At 42.4% G+C, this 20,740-nt stretch overlaps 1 protein-coding gene across 3 annotated transcripts in view; it reads right to left on the bottom strand.

Moving 5' to 3' along the window:
• SMYD3 (SET and MYND domain containing 3) overlaps positions 1 to 20,740 on the bottom strand; it is a 657,545-nt gene that overhangs the window by 97,416 nt on the left and 539,389 nt on the right. For all 3 annotated transcript variants that reach the window (XM_077811879.1, XM_077811878.1, XM_077811880.1), the window contains 2 exons: positions 20,501 to 20,603; positions 3,638 to 3,748 (listed from right to left, as the gene is read on the bottom strand). In XM_077811879.1, the coding sequence (XP_077668005.1) occupies positions 3,638 to 3,748; positions 20,501 to 20,603 (214 nt within the window). The remainder of the gene's footprint in view (positions 1 to 3,637; positions 3,749 to 20,500; positions 20,604 to 20,740) is intronic.

Raw genomic sequence — 20,740 nt, forward strand, 5'->3', positions numbered from 1 at the left:
GAGTGTTAGCATATCTCCTGGCTTACCAATAGCAAGAAATACAAGAGTAACACGGAGGACAGAGGCTTCCAAGTTTCCTACACAGACAAATATATTTATAAAATCTTTCTCTCACAAAGCATGTGTTCCTTCATGGTTATATTTAATAATCTTCGGAGATGTTACTAGTACCGTCTGTAATGTACCTTGCAGTTTTGATCGGTTAGTCACCCTGAATCCACAACTCATGATGGTGAGTTATGACTAAAGAATAACTACTGTGTTCAAGAAAACTATTTTCACCAGAAACTTTAGATAATGCTTACACGAGTGACACACCAAAAAGCAATGGAGCAACTGGCTAATGCAATCATTCTCTGAATTCATATATAATTAGAAAACAGAGGTGATGGAAAATTGGTTACCACTTGATTTTCTAAGAATCAGAAAATATATATCAATATATATCTATCTATCTAACTATAATGTATCCCAAAGGAGGAGAAGATGGCTAAAAGAACACAATAAAACTATTGTCATTGTAAGAAAGAGTTTGAATCTGACATGTAGTTCATGGATAAAAATGACTGGGGGCTGTGTCATAAATATAAAGGGAAGGGTAAACCCCTTTGAAATCCCTCCTGGCCAGGGGAAAGCTCCTCTCACCTGTAAAGGGTTAAGAAGCTAAAGGTAACCTCGCTGGCACCTGACCAAAATGACCAATGAGGGGACAAGATACTTTCAAAAGCTGGGAGGAGGGAGAGAAACAAAGGGTCTGTGTCTGTCTGTATGCTGTGCTTGGCCAGGGATAGACCAGGAATGGAGTCTTAGAACTTTTAGTAAGTAATCTAGCTAGGTATGTGTTAGATTATGATTTCTTTAAATGGCTGAGAAAAGAATTGTGCTGAATAGAATAACTATTTCTGTCTGTGTATCTTTTTTGTAACTTAAGGTTTTGCCTAGAGGGGTTCTCTATGTTTTTGAATCTAATTACCCTGTAAGATATCTACCATCCTGATTTTACAGGGGGGATTTCTTCATTTCTATTTACTTCTATTTTCTATTAAAAGTCTTCTTGTAAAAAACTGAATGTTTTTTCATTGTTCTCAGATCCAAGGGTTTGGGTCTGTGGTCACCTATGCAAATTGGTGAGGCTTTTTATCCAACATTTCCCAGGAAAGGGGGGGGTGCAAGTGTTGGGAGGATTGTTCATTGTTCTTAAGATCCAAGGGTCTGGGTCTGTAGTCACCTAGGCAAATTGGTGAGGCTTTTTACCAAACCTTGTCCAGGAAGTGGGGTGCAGGGTTTTGGGAAGTATTTTGGGGGGAAAGACGCGTCCAAACAGCTCTTCCCCAGTAACCAGTATTAGTTTGGTGGTGGTAGCGGCCATTCCAAGGACCACGGGTGGAATACTTTGTACCTTGGGGAAGTTTTGACCTAAGCTGGTAAAGATAAGCTTAGGAGGTTTTTCATGCAGGTCCCCACATCTGTACCCTAGAGTTCAGACTGGGGGAGGAACCTTGACAGGCTGAAATCCATGTTCTATTGGGTGGCAGTAATAGAAAAGTGAAATCACAATTACTAAGTCAGCACAATTTACCAACAGTGTTCAAAAGAGATACAGATATTAACCATGGGACTACAGCAGGACACATCGAAAGGTGTTAGACCTGATCCCAATAGGAAGATGTCTTCCTAATAGACAATGAATGGCATGCCCTCAATTCCCACAGAAGTCAATGGGAATTGAGACCACCCAGAAGTTGGCATGAGGCTCTTAGCATCTCTCAGGGCTGGGCCTTTGGTCTTTACATTGTAGTAATACAGAAACATTGGGGGATTTCAGAATGCTGCCAGAACAAGCCTTCCAAAATATTTTGCAATAACATTTCCCCTGGGAAATTTGCCATTACACAAAATTAATTTTCTCCTAGAAGTCTCACTCTAAAAAAGATTAAGGGAAAGAGAGAGACTTTATCACTGTCTGAAGGGCATTTAGAGCACTTTATTATTTTCATCAAGGTGAGTACACGCAACTCCTCTTAAGATTTAGTGGGTGTGATACATGGGCTCTTGTGGTACAGCATATTCCACAGATCTTACTTCTTAACTCACTCACCATTTTTCAACATGCTGAGCACTCCTCACAATAATATCGCTACTGTGCTACTTCACAGCCTCTGTTAAAAGACCCCTATTTGATTTTTAGGTAGAATTTGGATGCTCAACTTTCTTAAATGTGGCTGTACCCATACTGAGATGAATGTGTTGGATGCAGCGCACCCAAACAATCCTCAGATGCTATGGGACTCAAGAAAACAGTTAAAAAAGCAGGCAGAAACCCAGCTGCTTCCCTTTATTCTCCTGTTTACAATATTAGACCAACATTACAGCTATACATTGACATCACTTCACATGCCAAACTCCCACTGATATCAAAGAGTTCTCCGCATGAACAGAAAGCAGTTTACGGCCCTTAGTGTGCAAATAATTCTGCTATGATCCCTTTTCTTTGAAATGCTGGCTGCAGTTCCATAGGATTTGTTAGACTTTTCAAGGACTTGGCGTGCTTTTAGGGGCATTGTACTCACCAGCACCCCTACCCTCCCTCACACCGAGTATCCAGAGGCAGTACATAACTGAAATGGAAATTCTGAATTTCTCTCTCTGTTCTTTGGAGTAGAAATTACATCTTGGATCACACATTATATCATCTCGTTCCTTAGAAGCATGTTTGCATCACTTTATGTCATGCACCTCTGTGGTCTGTTGGCAAGGCACAGCTACATTAAGCGAGGGACCCAGAGCTGACATTATCAATTTTAAAAAAAAATTCTACATTTAGTTTGAGGAACAAATACACACTGCTACAGAGACAGACTAATTCTGTGTATTCCACAGGATCTCACAACGTGTTTTGAAAAGTAGCTAACCCAGTTTGTGTTCACACTGTACAGCTATTAAACCATGCTTGAACCAAACTACAGGGGCCTGTTTGTGCCCTGCTAGGGAGCAGTCTTGAACACAGTTCTAATGCTGTTACAGCTTAGTGACCCAATGCTCCACAAACAACTTCCTATCTTCTTAATGGAACTTTCATGCAGAGTGCAGAGGAGCAGAGTGAGCTGGGAATAGAGTTTCACAACACTGGAGCAAATTCTGCCTCCAGTGGGTGCAGCAGGTGATCAGTATATCTCAAGATTTTACTGTTGTATATATTTTTCAAAATTGGTTTAGTTTTAGAGCTAGTGTGGATGGACATAGTTTTTCCTAAAATCATATAACTGTTTTCAGTTAAGAGCAATGATTTTCTTTTTGAAATAATGGCTCAAAGTCACGTTAACCCTCAAGTTCAGAAGTCCCTGAAACTCAAACTGGTCTGACCTACAATATTTAGGACTGAAAACAAATTCTGGTTCAATAGGCATTACACATTTTAGCAAGTAAGGCTGCTCATCAGGTAGATTATTTGGCCTGCTTTTCTTTCATTTACACTTGTCTTTCACAGGAGTATCAACAGCACTGAGGGCAAAGGCCATTTGGTTCTGGATTCTGGCAGTACAAGTAACAAAAGATAAGTTCCTACAAATCGAGAAGGCAATTGGTCACAGGCCTTGGGAAAATATATTTCAGTGGCCAAAGATTTTACTCAACTTACCTTTTCTTGTGTCTGGCACAGAAGACAGTTGCATTCAAAGCAATACTGGCGTTTCAGATGTTTTTGACGCTCACTGCTGGGCATCAGTGATTCAATATAGCTGATAGTGAGCTATGTGAAACAAACAGAAAAAACAGAACTCTTATACTTAAACATCAATTCAGTATATAAGTAGAGCTGGTTGAAAAAAAACATTACCAAAATATGTCCCAGTCACAAAATCTGATTTCATATAAATGGATACATCCCACTGAGAAAGTCTAAATACTTTTTGCATGTTAACACTGCCATTTCAAAGCATTTTTCGAACTTTTAATTTTGAGAAAACTTTTAATTCTTCAACTTTTTGTCCTGATTTTGAGATGAAAGCAAATGTTGAAGTATCCAAATTTCCTATGGGATGGAAATTCCATTTTCTGACTAACTCTGACTGTAATCCTGGACTCCAGCACCATCCAAGTGTCTAAAAATATTTTGACTTAAGGATACCACTTTTATTTGAGAATATACATTCTATTCTATATATGTCAACCAGGTTAGTTTTATTTCAATCCTATCTCACTATTTTAAGTATGTCTATAATACCAATCATTGGAATATTTAAGTGCTGTTTTGTTGTGACTGAAAAAACATAAGACCCTCCTATCTAGACTTGCTAAAAATATTCCCAAGTACTTGCAAGAAGATACACAACAACCCCGACTGAAACTAAATAATAATACCTGCATTTCTAGTCCTTTAAAAACCCTAATGCCATTCAGGTAAATTCCAATGAATAACAGCGAATTCCTTGTTAAAAAAACAACAGAAAACAAACAAAAAAAATTCCACACCAGCCAGAAGAAATTTTGAAGGGCCATAATCATGGCATTTATATAATGCTTTATATCAGGGGTGGCCAACCTGAGCCTGAGAAGGAGCCAGAATTTACCAATGTACATTGCCAAAGAGCCACAGTAATATGTCAGGATACCCAATGACCACTGAAGTACTCCAAAAAGGGCAGAACTAGACACCAGGTCACATTACTACATCTTGACCCTAGATACTTCAACTAACAGGGAGACGTTTTTGCATGGCTCCTAGTTAAATCATAAGACTGCATTCAAACAGAAATGACAGGGAAACCTTACCTATTTTCACTAATGACTGGGAGACCCAATTGTCAGTTACTGAGTTTTGCAAGTTACTGGGTAGTGTGAGTAAACAAACAAATAACAAGCAAGCATAATGCCTCTACTTTGTTCATTTGTTATTATGAATATAATTTCATATTTATTACACATATTAACATAGAATAACTATGTTAAAGAACATTGTTAAGGTTGCAAAGTCAAGCACCCTAAATTTCCACAGGTTGGGGGGGCAGGAGAGGGGCAGGGGATAGTCTGTAGTTGTGTAATTAAAGAGTGTATCATAAGGCATACACATAAAGGGATCAAATTGAGGATGCCCAAGCAACTTTTACTCTGGCATTTCCAAAATTCTGAGTGCCTGACTGCAATCTTAACAGGGTGGAAATATGATGCACCAGGTGTAGACCTGGCACCAGGTATTAGCCCCTTAGAGCAAAGGGGAAACCAGAAAGCAGATTATGACTCTCAGCTCAGATCAGATCAAGTATACTTCACGAGCATGTTTCTCCACACTGAGCTACCCATAAGCCTCAGTCCTAACTGGGAAAAGGTGCGAATGTGTATCAGCCTCCATTAAATAAAGACCCAGAAGCTCAAATCTGAATCACCTTCCCCTAAATCTTGGTGGGAGTTGGATTTGAATCACTGGATCTGATCCCCTTCCTATGATTTTAGGTTTAGGTTATATCCAAAACCAGAAGAGACTAATCTGGCTAAAACATGGTCCAAGATAGCAGAAATCTTGTGGGAACATTCATGTGTGATTCCTCCATTCAGGGCCAAAATATTGAGAGAAAAGGTCATAAGCTTTCAACACTGCTGAATCTAAGCATTAGAGGTGGTTGAGTCTCAAACCTGAATCACAAACCACAGTCTAGATCTAACAGAGAGTGAACAAACCTCCACTTTGCCCATTTCCAGTCTCCAGACCTGTTCAATCCTTGTTTCCTTTCTGTCTGTGCTCCTGACAAGAGTACCAAGTATGATGCAGGAAACTTCATAAGAGGAACTAAACTGAAAGCTATTTCTTCTAGGCTACTAAACGGCTATCAGATGATAACAGTCACTAACAACCTGCTCTGAATTTGAACTTATGACCAAGAAGTGAAAGGCAACACATGATTAATAATCCCTACGATGTGGAAATTTACAACCCCTTGATTTTTTTTGCCGTTAAACGGTCTGATCCAGCTCCCATTGAAATCATTGGGCACGTTTCCATTCATTTCAGTGGGAGCTGCATTGAGCCCTAAGTGAGCGGAATATTTTGTTGTTGCCAGATTGAACGGGAAAATGTAAATGTAATGTTCAAAAACATGACCACCCTCCCAGTGACTAAGTGTGTACTAATCATTTAATCAGTTATACACAGAAGCCCTTTATTAAAGTCTGTCTCTTACACTTGTTTTAATTTTGGATCTGTTCATTAGATGCAAGGCTCGTTTAACTTGTACATAATTATGAAATATTTACACTCATCAAATATTCCTTTAATAGTATTTTGTGTGTAGGATGTACAGTATTAATTACACCATTAATTCAGTTGACCAAAGCTTTACTGCATCCAACTGCACCCAATGATCCCTTTAAGGATCTGGGCCCCAGGTCCCATAATTTAATTTCATTTAAAAACTGCACTGTAACAAATACCCATTAACGGGTGTTAATACTATAAAGACATGTTTTAAACAACAGATATTCTGGTTGAAAATCTGTACATACTGTGGACCAGTTATAAGAATTTCTAAAGTATACTTAGCATAGACAAGCAACCAAGCACCCAAATTGGTTGTGTACCAGAATTGGTCTCTAACAGTAGGTCAGACAAAATTACAATGGAAACCCTGCAGCTACTTTAAAGTGGTTACTTAAGACAGGGGCACATTGGACGCCATCTTCAGAGCAGGTTTCTCTGCGTGTTTGAAAAATGTTCCTGAATATATATGAATTTGATAGTCCAGCTTATCCCTGAAGGAGCCACTTTAATCTCCAAGGAAATGATTTCTATGTTCTAATCTCTTTTCCCCACACCCCATATTTAGCCTGTATTTTCTTTCTTTCAAAAATGAAATTAAAAAGAAAAAAAACTTTACATAATGCTTAGGGCCTGTCCTAAGGTAACAAAAACCAGGAAAATCAATGCTAAGACTGACATTATCTGAGCAGGAGAAGGAGGAAGGTCTTATAATTGGGTATGAGTGACTGGAAGCAAATTTGAGAGACTCCTGTATCCTAAGTTATCATTAGAGACACACAGACTGCAATTTCCACAGCTGACTTCCATCGTTTCCTTCGTCCTCTTATTAGACTCAATTATGCTCTGAAATCTGGCACAAATTAGGGTCAAGAGAGCAGTAGGAGATCCTCTCTCTCCTGCTTCAGCAGAGGGAGATCTGAAGTTGCTCCCAGCCCTCGTTTGTTTTCTCTTCACCTCTGCTTCTTTCACTCTGCTGCTCTGCTCTGCATATGCCAGATCCTGCTCTCAGAGGTGCTCATCTCCAGCATTTCAAACATCAGGATTTCAGTCAGTTTCACTGTGCTGCTAGTTACACCCCAGGTGAAGCTGTGTGCCCTTACAGCTCAGCCCAACACAGGGAAAGGAGATGAGGAAAACAATAGGGGAGAAAGGCCATAAGGGGAAGGTAAAAGAGTTCTACTAGGACCAAGATTCACAAGGGAATGAAATACAAACTCCAAGTTCCAAAACTGGAGGAGGTTCTTCCACATGGCTCCATTTCCTCCAAAGGGATTTTTTCTCTAAATGTCTTCAATACTTTGGATGGGTACATAAGAGAGTAGAACTCGGGGCACAGGCCAGACACTGGTTTTTAATGTCATATCCAAAAGGACCTCACACACTGTATGCAACCCAATTGATCATCCTCATCAGAAAGGTTGTCAGTGATCCCTCGAGGAGGAGGAGAATCTCTTTCACGGGTTTTATTTTTCATGGGCCCTTTTGTGACTGAGGATTCTGATCCTTTAGCCACAGGTTTGTTGACAGACTGCAGGTGGTGTTGGAAGACAGGGTTGGGCCATGATTGCTGCATGACAGTTGTCTTTCCTTTCTTTTCTGGCATTTTTCTGCGACCAGGGCAAGGCGATTTTCCACAAAAGTGGACGTTCCCTCTCTGACAAGTCTTCACCAGTCATCCCTATCCTGGGCTGCTGTCTCCCAGTGTGCGGTGTTGATGCCCCATCTCTTGATCTTTATCTTGAGGGTGTCTTTAAAGTGTTTCTTTTGGCCTCCTCGTTTCCTTTCTCCTTTGGTGAGTTGGGCCTACAGTACTTTTTTTGGTAAGTGTACATCAGGCATGCGCACACAGTGCCTGCCCCACCTCAGCTGGTGCTGGATAGTCAGGGCCTCAACACTGAAGATGTTGGCCTCTGTGAGGACACTGACATTGAACTGACCCTGCTGGGATTCAAACCTATGTTTCCAAGGAGCCTAGGAATTCCATATCTGCCACTTAAAACTCTAAGGACTTGACTACACAAATATTTAGTTTGCAGCAAGCTGTGGTGTGAAGCTATGGCACAACTGTTCATGTACACCCTGCTGATACACTTAACTGTTTATCAATGCACTTTGATCTAGTCCTCTTTGAAAGGGGACCAGAACAAAGAGCATTAATGAACTGTTAATTAACGTCAGCAGGGTGCACATGGACAGTTGGTGCACGGCAAGCTAACATAGGGTAGATTTACACTCTAGCTTGCCACCAACTAAATATCTGTGTTGACAAGCCCAAAGTGTGAGGATTCTGGAATAAATGTTGTTGTAGAAATTGCTTTAAATTGCAAAATTCTATATTTGGTACTGATTTTTAATGTGTGTGTAAATATTTATCGTTCTATTCGTATTCTCTATATGAAGTGAGCTGTACCTCACGAAAGGTTATGCTCAAATAAATTTGTTAGTCTCTAAGGTGCCACAAGTACTCCTTTTCCTTTTGCTCTATATTTTTGTTACTAGGGCCAGGTCTACACTACAGCATTGCTCCTGCTGATGTAAGTCCCCCACTACTCCGTCTTAATAACTCAACCATGAGAGGCGTAGTGCTTAGGGAGATGTACTTAGGGCAGGGGTGGGCAAACCTTTTGGCTTGAGGGCCATATCAGGGTGCGAAACTGTATGGAGGGCCGGGAAGTCTGTGCCTCCCCAAACAGCCTGGCCCCTGCACACTATCCGCCCCCGACTGTCCCCCTTAGAACTCCCCACCCATCCAAACCCCCCTCTCCTTTTCCCCTGACCACCCCCTCCCGGAACCCCCACCCCTAACCAACTCCACCCCCATCTAACTCCCCCCGCTCCCTGTCCCCTGACTGCCCCCTAGAACCTCCGCCCCATCCAACCATCCCCAGCTCCCTGTTACCTGACTGCCCCCAGGGACTCCCTGCCCCTTATCCAACCCCCCCGGCCCCCTTACCATGCTGCTCAGAGCAGCATGTCTGGCTGCTGTGCTGCCCAGCCAGAGCCAGATACGCTGCCGCGCTTCCCTGCATGAGCGTGCAGCCCTGCCACCCAGAGCATTGCCCCCGGGCGGCACAGCTGTGGGGGATGGGGGACAGCGGGAGAGGGGCCGGGAGCTAGCCTCCTGGGCCAGGATCTCAGGGGCCAGGCAGGATGGTCCCGCGGGCCATAGTTTGCCCACCTCTGACTTAGGGCAATGCAGTGTCTGTGTAGACAAGGCATTACTTACATCACCCGTCAGCACCACACTGAGCTCCGAGCCCAGTTGCCTGGTGCTGAGTTGGGCTGTCCCACCAGTTGGAAGTTCCACGCTGAACTGAGAGCCCAGGCTCTCAGCCCTCCACACTGCTCCCCTTAAGTTGGTGCAAGTGCTCCTGGTGAGGATGCCAACACCAGCAGAAGGAGGGTAGTGTGGACATGAAATACCGCACTAATTACTGCGGCGGCAGTATGTCAGCTTAACACAGATTGTCTTAATTGTGTAGTGCAGACAAGGCCTAGGTGTACCAGTTATGTCAGTATAGAAATAGGAGCTGCCCCTCTGAGCACTTGATGGAGTGTGCACTGGCAGGAACCGGGGAGAGCAGAGGATGTTTGTGCACTGATTCCATGGAACTTCACAAGTGTAAAACTGACATAACTGAGATCAGAGCCCACTATGGAACGTTTGGTTTCCTAAACAAAACATAACAACCAAATAATTCTCCATGTTGCTAATTCTTGCAATTTTATTATTAGCCTTGTGAAATTTCATTTTTCCCTAATGCCCCAGCGCTTAGAAACAGGTGATTATATGAGAATCTCAGCTTCTAATCTAAAAAACAGTAAGATTTTAGCATATGTGGTTGTGGAGAAAAGCTTGTAAATGTGAATCCTTAATGGCACATACCCCAGAAGGCAAAGAAAAAGATCCCCATATTTATTATTATTTTTAAGTCTGATGATTTTAAACTAATCTCTTGAGTTGCTGGTGGCCTGATTTGTGATTTTTGAATTCTTGGGGTAATCTATACTAAATTCTTCATAAACAAGATGCATTTATTACCAGGATATTTTGTACGTGATGTTAAGAGTGATTACATTTTCATCAAATTCAGAGTCACTTCAGACTCAGCAGTTTCTCTCTACGGGGATTTGTGCAAACATTTTTTTCTGTTTTAACCTGCCCAGTTTCACAGCTCCTGAGATTCACCTTGGTTTTGAGGTTTGAAAGAACCCCAAAGTTCAACGCAAAATGAAATCAAAACTAGTGTCACATGATTTCACATCAAAAACATGCAAACCAACAAATTCCCAGTGGATGAGAGAATAAAACCATCAAACAGCTCCAGTTTGCTCAAAACTGGCAGGGAAAAAGAAAGCTGCACCATTTTTAGATGGACCATATATGTTTATCACTGACCTGATCAATATCATCCAATTTAAATGATAAGCGCTTTAGAACCTAATCTAGGCCTGATTCTATCTCAGTTATACCTGCTCCACTAGAGCTACACTGGGCCTTCCACTTTATATTATACTGAGATAAGCACAACAGCAGTGTCTAAAACCAGTGACCAGTGACTTAACCTCTCTGGATACGTTTACACAGCTGCAAAGAGTGAGTCTTGCAGCCTGGCCTGACTGACTTACACGAGCAGGGTTCGGGCTAGCATACTGAAAATAGCTGTCCTTGTGGCACCTTAGAGACTAACCAATTTATTTGAGCATGAGCTTTCGTGAGCTACAGCTCACTTCATCAGATGCATACCGTGGAAACTGCAGCAGACTTTATATATACACAGAGAATATGAAACAATACCTCCTCCCACCCCACTGTCCTGCTGGTAATAGCTTATCTAAAGTGAGCAACAGGTTAGGCCATTTCCAGCACAAATCCAGGTTTTCTCACCCTCCACCCCCCCACACAAATTCACTCTCCTGCTGGTGATAGCCCATCCAAAGTGACAGCTCTTTACACAATGTGCATGATAATCAAGTTAGGCCATTTCCTGCACAAATCCAGGTTCTCTCACTCCCTCACCCCCCTCCAAAAACCCACCCCCATACACACACAGACTCACTCTCCTGCTGGTAATAGCTCATCCAAACTGGCCACTCTCCAAGTTTAAAACCAAGTTAAACCAGAACATCTGGGGGGGGGGGGGGGGTAGGAAAAAACAAGAGGAAATAGGCTACCTTGCATAATGACTTAGCCACTCCCAGTCTCTATTTAAGCCTAAATTAATAGTATCCAATTTGCAAATGAATTCCAATTCAGCAGTTTCTCGCTGGAGTCTGGATTTGAAGTTTCTTTGTTTTAAGATAGCGACCTTCATGTCTGTGATTGCGTGCCCAGAGAGATTGAAGTGTTCTCCGACTGGTTTATGAATGTTATAATTCTTGACATCTGATTTGTGTCCATTTATTCTTTTACGTAGAGACTGTCCAGTTTGACCAATGTACATGGCAGAGGGGCATTGCTGGCACATGATGGCATAAATCACATTGGTGGATGTGCAGGTGAACGAGCCTCTGATAGTGTGGCTGATGTTATTAGGCCCTGTGATGGTGTCCCCTGAATAGATATGTGGGCACAATTGGCAACGGGCTTTGTTGCAAGGATAAGTTCCTGGGTTAGTGGTTCTGTTGTGTGGTATGTGGTTGTTGGTGAGTATTTGCTTCAGGTTGCGGGGCTGTCTGTAGGCAAGGACTGGCCTGTCTCCCAAGATTTGTGAGAGTGTTGGGTCATCCTTTAGGATAGGTTGTAGATCCTTAATAATGCGTTGGAGGGGTTTTAGTTGGGGGCTGAAGGTGACGGCTAGTGGCGTTCTGTTATTTTCTTTGTTAGGCCTGTCCTGTAGTAGGTAACTTCTGGGAACTCTTCTGGCTCTATCAATCTGTTTCTTTACTTCCGCAGGTGGGTATTGTAGTTGTAAGAAAGCTTGACAGAGATCTTGTAGGTGTTTGTCTCTGTGTGAGGGGTTGGAGCAAATGCGGTTGTATCGCAGAGCTTGGCTGTAGACGATGGATCGTGTGGTGTGGTCAGGGTGAAAGCTGGAGGCATGCAGGTAGGAATAGCGGTCAGTAGGTTTCCGGTATAGGGTGGTGTTTATGTGACCATTGTTTATTAGCACTGTAGTGTCCAGGAAGTGGATCTCTTGTGTGGACTGGACCAGGCTGAGGTTGGTGGTGGGATGGAAATTGTTGAAATCATGGTGGAATTCTTCAAGGGCTTCTTTTCCATGGGTCCAGATGATGAAGATGTCATCAATGTAGCGCAAGTAGAGTAGGGGCTTTAGGGGACGAGAGCTGAGGAAGCGTTGTTCTAAATCAGCCATAAAAATGTTGGCATACTGTGGGGCCATGCGGGTACCCATAGCAGTGCCGCTGATCTGAAGGTATACATTGTCCCCAAATGTGAAATAGTTATGGGTAAGGACAAAGTCACAAAGTTCAGCCACCAGGTTAGCCGTGACATTATCGGGGATAGTGTTCCTGACGGCTTGTAGTCCATCTTTGTGTGGAATGTTGGTGTAGAGGGCTTCTACATCCATAGTGGCCAGGATGGTGTTATCAGGAAGATCACCGATGGATTGAAGTTTCCTCAGGAAGTCAGTGGTGTCTCGAAGGTAGCTGGGAGTGCTGGTAGCATAGGGCCTGAGGAGGGAGTCTACATAGCCAGACAATCCTGCTGTCAGGGTGCCAATGCCTGAAATGATGGGGCGCCCAGGAGTTCCAGGTTTATGGATCTTGGGTAGTAGATAGAATATCCCAGGTCGGGGTTCCAGGGGTGTGTCTGTGCGGATTTGATCTTGTGCTTTTTCAGGAAGTTTCTTGAGCAAATGCTGTAGCTGCTTTTGGTAACTCTCAGTGGGATCATAGGGTAATGGCTTGTAGAAACTCGTGTTGGAGAGCTGCCGAGCAGCCTCTTGTTCATATTCCGACCTATTCATGATGACAACAGCACCTCCTTTGTCAGCCTTTTTGATTATGATGTCAGAGTTGTTTCTGAGGCTGTGGATGGCATTGCGTTCCGCATGGCTGAGGTTATGGGGCAAGTGATGCTGCTTTTCCACAATTTCAGCCCGTGCACGTCTGCGGAAGCACTCTATGTAGAAGTCCAGTCTGCTGTTTCGACCTTCAGGAGGAGTCCACCTAGAATCCTTCTTTCTGTAGTGTTGGTAGGGAGACCTCTGTGGATTAGTATGTTGTTCAGAGGTATTTTGGAAATATTCCTTGAGTCGGAGACGTCGAAAATAGGATTCTAGGTCACCACAGAACTGTATCATGTTCGTGGGGGTGGAGGGGCAGAAGGAGAGGCCCCGAGATAGAACAGCTGCTTCTGCTGGGCTGAGAGTATAGTTGGATAGGTTAACAATATTGCTAGGTGGGTTGAGGGAACCATTGCTGTGGCCCCTTGTAGCATGTAGTAGTTTAGAAAGTTTAGTGTCCTTTTTCTTTTGTAGAGAAGCAAAGTGTGCGTTGTAAATGGCTTGTCTAGTTTTAGTAAAATCCAGCCACGAGGAAGTTTGTGTGGAAGGTTGGTTTTTTATGAGAGTATCCATTTTTGAGAGCTCATTCTTTATCTTTCCCTGTTTGCTGTAGAGGATGTTGATCAGGTGATTCCGCAGTTTCTTTGAGAGCGTGTGGCACAAGCTGTCAGCATAGTCTGTGTGGTATGTAGATTGTAATGGATTTTTTACCTTCAGTCCTTTTGGTACGATGTCCATCTGTTTGCATTTGGAAAGGAAGATGATGTCTGTCTGTATCTGTGCAAGTTTTTTCATGCAGTTGATAGATTTCCACTCCATACGGCTAAATGCAGTGCCTTGCATAATGACAGGTTTCAGAGTAACAGCCGTGTTAGTCTGTATTCGCAAAAAGAAAAGGAGTCCTTGTGGCACCTTAGAGACTAACCAATTTATTTGAGCATGAGCTTTCGTGAGCTACAGCTCACTTCATCAGATGCATACCGTGGAAACTGCAGCAGACTTTATATATACACAGAGAATATGAAACAATACCTCCTCCCACCCCACTGTCCTGCTGGTAATAGCTTATCTAAAGTGAGCAACAGGTTAGGCCATTTCCAGCACAAATCCAGGTTTTCTCACCCTCCACCCCCCCACACAAATTCACTCTCCTGCTGGTGATAGCCCATCCAAAGTGACAACTCTTTACACAATGTGCATGATAATCAAGTTGGGCCATTTCCTGCACAAATCCAGGTTCTCTCACTCCCTCACCCCCCTCCAAAAACCCACCCCCATACACACACAGACTCACTCTCCTGCTGGTAATAGCTCATCCAAACTGACCACTCTCCAAGTTTAAAACCAAGTTAAACCAGAACATCTGGGGGGGGGGGGGTAGGAAAAAACAAGAGGAAATAGGCTACCCTGCATAATGACTTAGCCACTCCCAGTCTCTATTTAAGCCTAAATTAATAGTATCCAATTTGCAAATGAATTCCAATTCAGCAGTTTCTCGCTGGAGTCTGGATTTGAAGTTTCTTTGTTTTAAGATAGCGACCTTCATGTCTGTGATTGCGTGCCCAGAGAGATTGAAGTGTTCTCCGACTGGTTTATGAATGTTATAATTCTTGACATCTGATTTGTGTCCATTTATTCTTTTACGTAGAGACTGTCCAGTTTGACCAATGTACATGGCAGAGGGGCATTGCTGGCACATGATGGCATAAATCACATTGGTGGATGTGCAGGTGAACGAGCCTCTGATAGTGTGGCTGATGTTATTAGGCCCTGTGATGGTGTCCCCTGAATAGATATGTGGGCACAATTGGCAACGGGCTCAGCCTGGTCCAGTCCACACAAGAGATCCACTTCCTGGACACTACAGTGCTAATAAACAATGGTCACATAAACACCACCCTATACCGGAAACCTACTGACCGCTATTCCTACCTGCATGCCTCCAGCTTTCACCCTGACCACACCACACGATCCATCGTCTACAGCCAAGCTCTGCGATACAACCGCATTTGCTCCAACCCCTCACACAGAGACAAACACCTACAAGATCTCTGTCAAGCTTTCTTACAACTACAATACCCACCTGCGGAAGTAAAGAAACAGATTGATAGAGCCAGAAGAGTTCCCAGAAGTTACCTACTACAGGACAGGCCTAACAAAGAAAATAACAGAACGCCACTAGCCGTCACCTTCAGCCCCCAACTAAAACCCCTCCAACGCATTATTAAGGATCTACAACCTATCCTAAAGGATGACCCAACACTCTCACAAATCTTGGGAGACAGGCCAGTCCTTGCCTACAGACAGCCCCGCAACCTGAAGCAAATACTCACCAACAACCACATACCACACAACAGAACCACTAACCCAGGAACTTATCCTTGCAACAAAGCCCGTTGCCAATTGTGCCCACATATCTATTCAGGGGACACCATCACAGGGCCTAATAACATCAGCCACACTATCAGAGGCTCGTTCACCTGCACATCCACCAATGTGATTTATGCCATCATGTGCCAGCAATGCCCCTCTGCCATGTACATTGGTCAAACTGGACAGTCTCTACGTAAAAGAATAAATGGACACAAATCAGATGTCAAGAATTATAACATTCATAAACCAGTCGGAGAACACTTCAATCTCTCTGGGCACGCAATCACAGACATGAAGGTCGCTATCTTAAAACAAAGAAACTTCAAATCCAGACTCCAGCGAGAAACTGCTGAATTGGAATTCATTTGCAAATTGGATACTATTAATTTAGGCTTAAATAGAGACTGGGAGTGGCTAAGTCATTATGCAAGGTAGCCTATTTCCTCTTGTTTTTTCCTACCCCCCCCCCCAGATGTTCTGGTTTAACTTGGTTTTAAACTTGGAGAGTGGTCAGTTTGGATGAGCTATTACCAGCAGGAGAGTGAGTCTGTGTGTGTATGGGGGTGGGTTTTTGGAGGGGGGTGAGGGAGTGAGAGAACCTGGATTTGTGCAGGAAATGGCCTAACTTGATTATCATGCACATTGTGTAAAGAGTTGTCACTTTGGATGGGCTATCACCAGCAGGAGAGTGAATTTGTGTGGGGGGGTGGAGGGTGAGAAAACCTGGATTTGTGCTGGAAATGGCCTAACCTGTTGCTCACTTTAGATAAGCTGTTACCAGCAGGACAGTGGGGTGGGAGGAGGTATTGTTTCATATTCTCTGTGTATATATAAAGTCTGCTGCAGTTTCCACGGTATGAATCTGATGAAGTGAGTTGTAGCTCACGAAAGCTCATGCTCAAATAAATTGGTTAGTCTCTAAGGTGCCACAAGGACTCCTTTTCTTTTTGCGAATACAGACTAACACGGCTGTTACTCTGAAACCTGAAAATAGCTGTGTACACATAGTTTTGACATTTGGGCTTGAGCTGCCACTTGGGCTCTGAAGCCCACCCCTATCGATAGGCTGCAGAGTTCTATCTTCAGACTGAGCTGGAAGGTCCACATTCCTATTTTTAGCATCCTAGCGTGAGTCCCACTAGCACAAGTCTGTCAACCCGGGCTGCAAGACTCACTCCCAGCAGGTGTGTTGACATACCCTATGTCTCCATTTCCTCACTGGTAAAATGGGGATCATAAATCACTGATGACTGTAAATTGCTTTGAGATCCTCAGTTGGAAGGTGTTATAGAAGTGCAACATTATTTTTATTTCTCACTGGTCTAATGAAAATATAAAATTCTAGTGCTTCGTATTGCCCTGGCAAGGGTCTGGAATTCCCATAGAGTTTGTTCCTGTATGGATAACTACACAAGAGTGCTCTTTTTATAGCCTGGCTTTGAGTCACTACTGTGATTTTTTTTCCCCAATAAGTGTAATTGATTACTCAGACTTTTATTTGCCATTACCTAAGGTGCCACATTCTGCCTATAAATGGCTTTCTAATCCTTAAAATTCTTTGAACTTTCTTGTTGCTACATGACTTGAAACAACACCTTATACTTAACCTTAAATCCATTTTGGAAGCACTATTTTTATACTGATACAGGGCCAGATTCTGCCCTGACTTGCACGTTGTACTGCCCCATCGGATCAGATTCTGATCTCACTTATACCAGAGAGAAGGTCGAAAGAGGCAGAGATATAATAGGAAAACCAACTGACATGAGGATATAAAATAATGCAGAACCCCCTACCTTTCCTTACACCCTCCTAATAGATTATTTTTCTTTTCCTTTTTCCTGCTCCAGGTGTAAATGATATTCATTTGATATATTCATACCAAATATCACTTTATCATTTATATCCTTTTTTTCCACTAACATACATGAATGCATAATTAACTGGCATGTAACTCAATCCACTATTTTTGGGTTAAATGAGGGGGCACCTGTATTACCACAAACCCTCAATGTTAGTTGCTTTTTCTCTATCCCACAACATCTGCCCTCTTCAGGCCAGATTTTTAAAAAAACTCAGCTCCCATTTAGGCACCAAAACAAGCACAGAACATAAGAACGCCATCCTGGGTCAGACCGATGGCCCATCTGGCCCAGAATCCTGTCTTCCAATAGTGGCCAATGTCAGATGCGTCAAAGGGAATGAGCAAAACAGGACATTTATCAAGTGATCCATCCCCTGTTGTCCAGTCCCAGCATCTGGCAGTAAGAGGCTTCGGGGTGGGGTTGAATATCTGATCATCTTGGCTAATAGTCATTGATGGACCTATCCTGCATAAATTTATCCAATTATTTTTTGAACCAAGTTATAGTTTTGGCCTTGACAACATCCCTGGCAACAAGTTTCACAGGTTGACTGTGCGTTGTGTGAAGAAATGCTTCCTTTTGTTTCAGACCTCATGACAATTAATTTCATTGGGTGACCCATAGTTCTAGTGTTATGTGTGACAGGTTCGATAACGCTCCTTATTGACTTTCTCCACACCACTCATGATTTCATAGACCTCTATCAGATCCCCCCTTAGTCGTCTCTTTGCCATGCTGAACAGTCCCAATGTTTTTATTCTCTCCTCATCTGGCAGCTGTTCCATACCCTAATCATTTGTGTTACTCTTCTCTGTACCTTTTCCATTTCTAAAGTATCTTTTTTGAGACGGGGTGACCAGAACTGCAGGCAGTATTCAAGCTGTGGGTATACCATGGATTTATATACTGGCATTATGATATTTGGGATTATATTTTCCAATGTGCATTACTTTGCAATTATCAACATGGAATTTCATCTGCCATTTTGTTGCCCAGTCACCCAGTTTTGTGAGATTTCATTGTAACTTTTCGCACTCTGCTTTGAACTTAACTATCTTGAGCAATTTTATATCATCTGAAACTTTGACACCTCACTGTTTACCCATTTTTCCAGATCATTTATGAATATGTTGAACAGCACTGGTCCTAGTAAAGACCCCTGGGGAACACTACTATTTACCTCTCTCCATTCTGAAAAAACCTTTTTCCTATCTTTTAACCAGTTCCTGATCCATGAGAGGACTTTCCCTCTTATTCCATGACTGCTTAGTTTGCTTCAGAGACTTCAGTGAGGGACCTTGTCAAAGGTTTTCTGAAAGTCCAAGTACACTATATCCACTGGATCAGCCTCTAATTGCCAGGATTGCCTCTGGATCAAGAAACTGAAAATAGCTCAACATATTGAGCTGATCTATTTTGAAAATCTAGCCTTTATTTCAATGCCTAAATGGGAGCTGAGAGTTTTTGAATATTTGCTCCCACATGTGAAAGTTGCATTCATTTTTAAGGTCCTGCGGCTGCCAAAGTCACTGCAAATTACATCTGTTTTCTGAGCAGCTTACAACCAGTGACTAATAAACACCATACTTATCTCACCACTGATTTTCGGCCAGAGGCTTCCATGAGTGATGCATTCACTTCCAAATTTAGACTTGGTGTGTCACAGCTTCTTAGGTCAAAGTCATAGTAGAGTTAGTGCACTGGTCTTACAAATCAGGAAATCAGAATTCTATTCATGTTCTCGTATTAGGCCCATCATTGTGCTATACTGAGTGACATTCATGTTTGGTGAAATTCACCCGAAAAAAAATCCAAGCATGGAGAAAAATGAAGTAGCTTCAGAGTTTAGGATTTGTTCTTGGATACTGTGGAGACCTCGTTAAAGTTTATTCCACTCTTTTTTGTAATAAATAACTCACTTCAGTAAATTGGTTAAGAAGGGCATGTAGTTAAAAAAAAAAAGGAAGAAAAATAAGTATATACATTTCTGGCCTGAATAAGAATTTTAGGCAGAGTGAAGTTTGCAGTTGATAACTGCAGAAAAACACACTGAATCCTGAGAGATTGTTCCTGGCAAAAAAAGTATGTACTGCAAAGATGTTTTCCTTGATTTTCCTAAAGAATCTTATTATTATGGCTATGAAGGATTTTCACCCTTTATGACTTATCTCCATTGCATTGTTGTTTAGAGGTAGATGATTTTAAAAAAACAAAAATAGCATTAAGACGATAGAACATCAGATATTGCAAAGTTGTAAATGTGGAATCTATATGCCCTTCAGATCCCCCAAAGACTGAGACACATAAATGCATTGGATTGAAGATAGGCCCTAGTTCTACAAAGACTTACACTGGTAAGTATTGTGATCTTAGAGGGGCTACTCGTGTACTTAAAGTTATGCACATGCATCAGTCTTTGCAGGATAATGGCCCTACTCAGCAAATTCAACACCAAGTCGGTGTGATATTTGTTTACCTGGAAATATTTCAGCCATCACAACTGATTTTAAAAGTAGTACAAATGGCAACTAAAAAACAAGTTGAGAATTCCTCACATCAGAACACATAAATCACTTTGAAAGGGATTTCTCCAAGTCATTTTTAATGAAACTGACAAGCAAACAAACCCTGTCTTGCTACTTTCACTGCCAACGAAAGGTTTACTGCTACAGTGTGGTGGCAGCCTGACAAACTCTTATTGTTGTGATGACTTAGTGAGCGTTGCAATCGTCCCAGAAATATCATGCATTTCCATCAGGGTAAAGGCGTTCAAATACAAACAAAATTAAGTGCCTAAAGGAGGAATGGAGGAACAAGAATTTATCAAGGCTGCCTGTGATTTATGAGATGTAATGATTATGGGGCCCAGCCAGTGTGAAGAGATGATTCTATTTATCATCTTCTCCTTGATAGCTATGTGATAGAAACTAGCATCAATATATCAACAAAATATTAAACTGGTGGCCCTGCAGTCTGGCATTTATTTAGGGAGATGTCACTGCTGCAGGTGTCAGTGATGGAAGGGAGGACAAGTTAATTACCTCTTCACCAATCTGGATCTCCCGGACTGACCGAAGTAGAAGCTGGCGTCCCTCAAAAACGATCACACAGTTTGGGTCACAGCTGTGGTTCAAGAGAGACATGCTGGGGTGGGAGGGGGGAGAGAGAGAAACAGAGAACATTAGAAAGAAGGATCCTCCACTGCCAGTACCTCCTGAATTATTTAACATGAGCTCACTGAGTTACATCTAATGCACCAGGCAATCAGTTTATCAAACAAG

This window comes from Eretmochelys imbricata, chromosome 3, assembly GCF_965152235.1.
Source record: "Eretmochelys imbricata isolate rEreImb1 chromosome 3, rEreImb1.hap1, whole genome shotgun sequence".
Taxonomy (NCBI): Eukaryota; Metazoa; Chordata; order Testudines; family Cheloniidae; genus Eretmochelys; species Eretmochelys imbricata.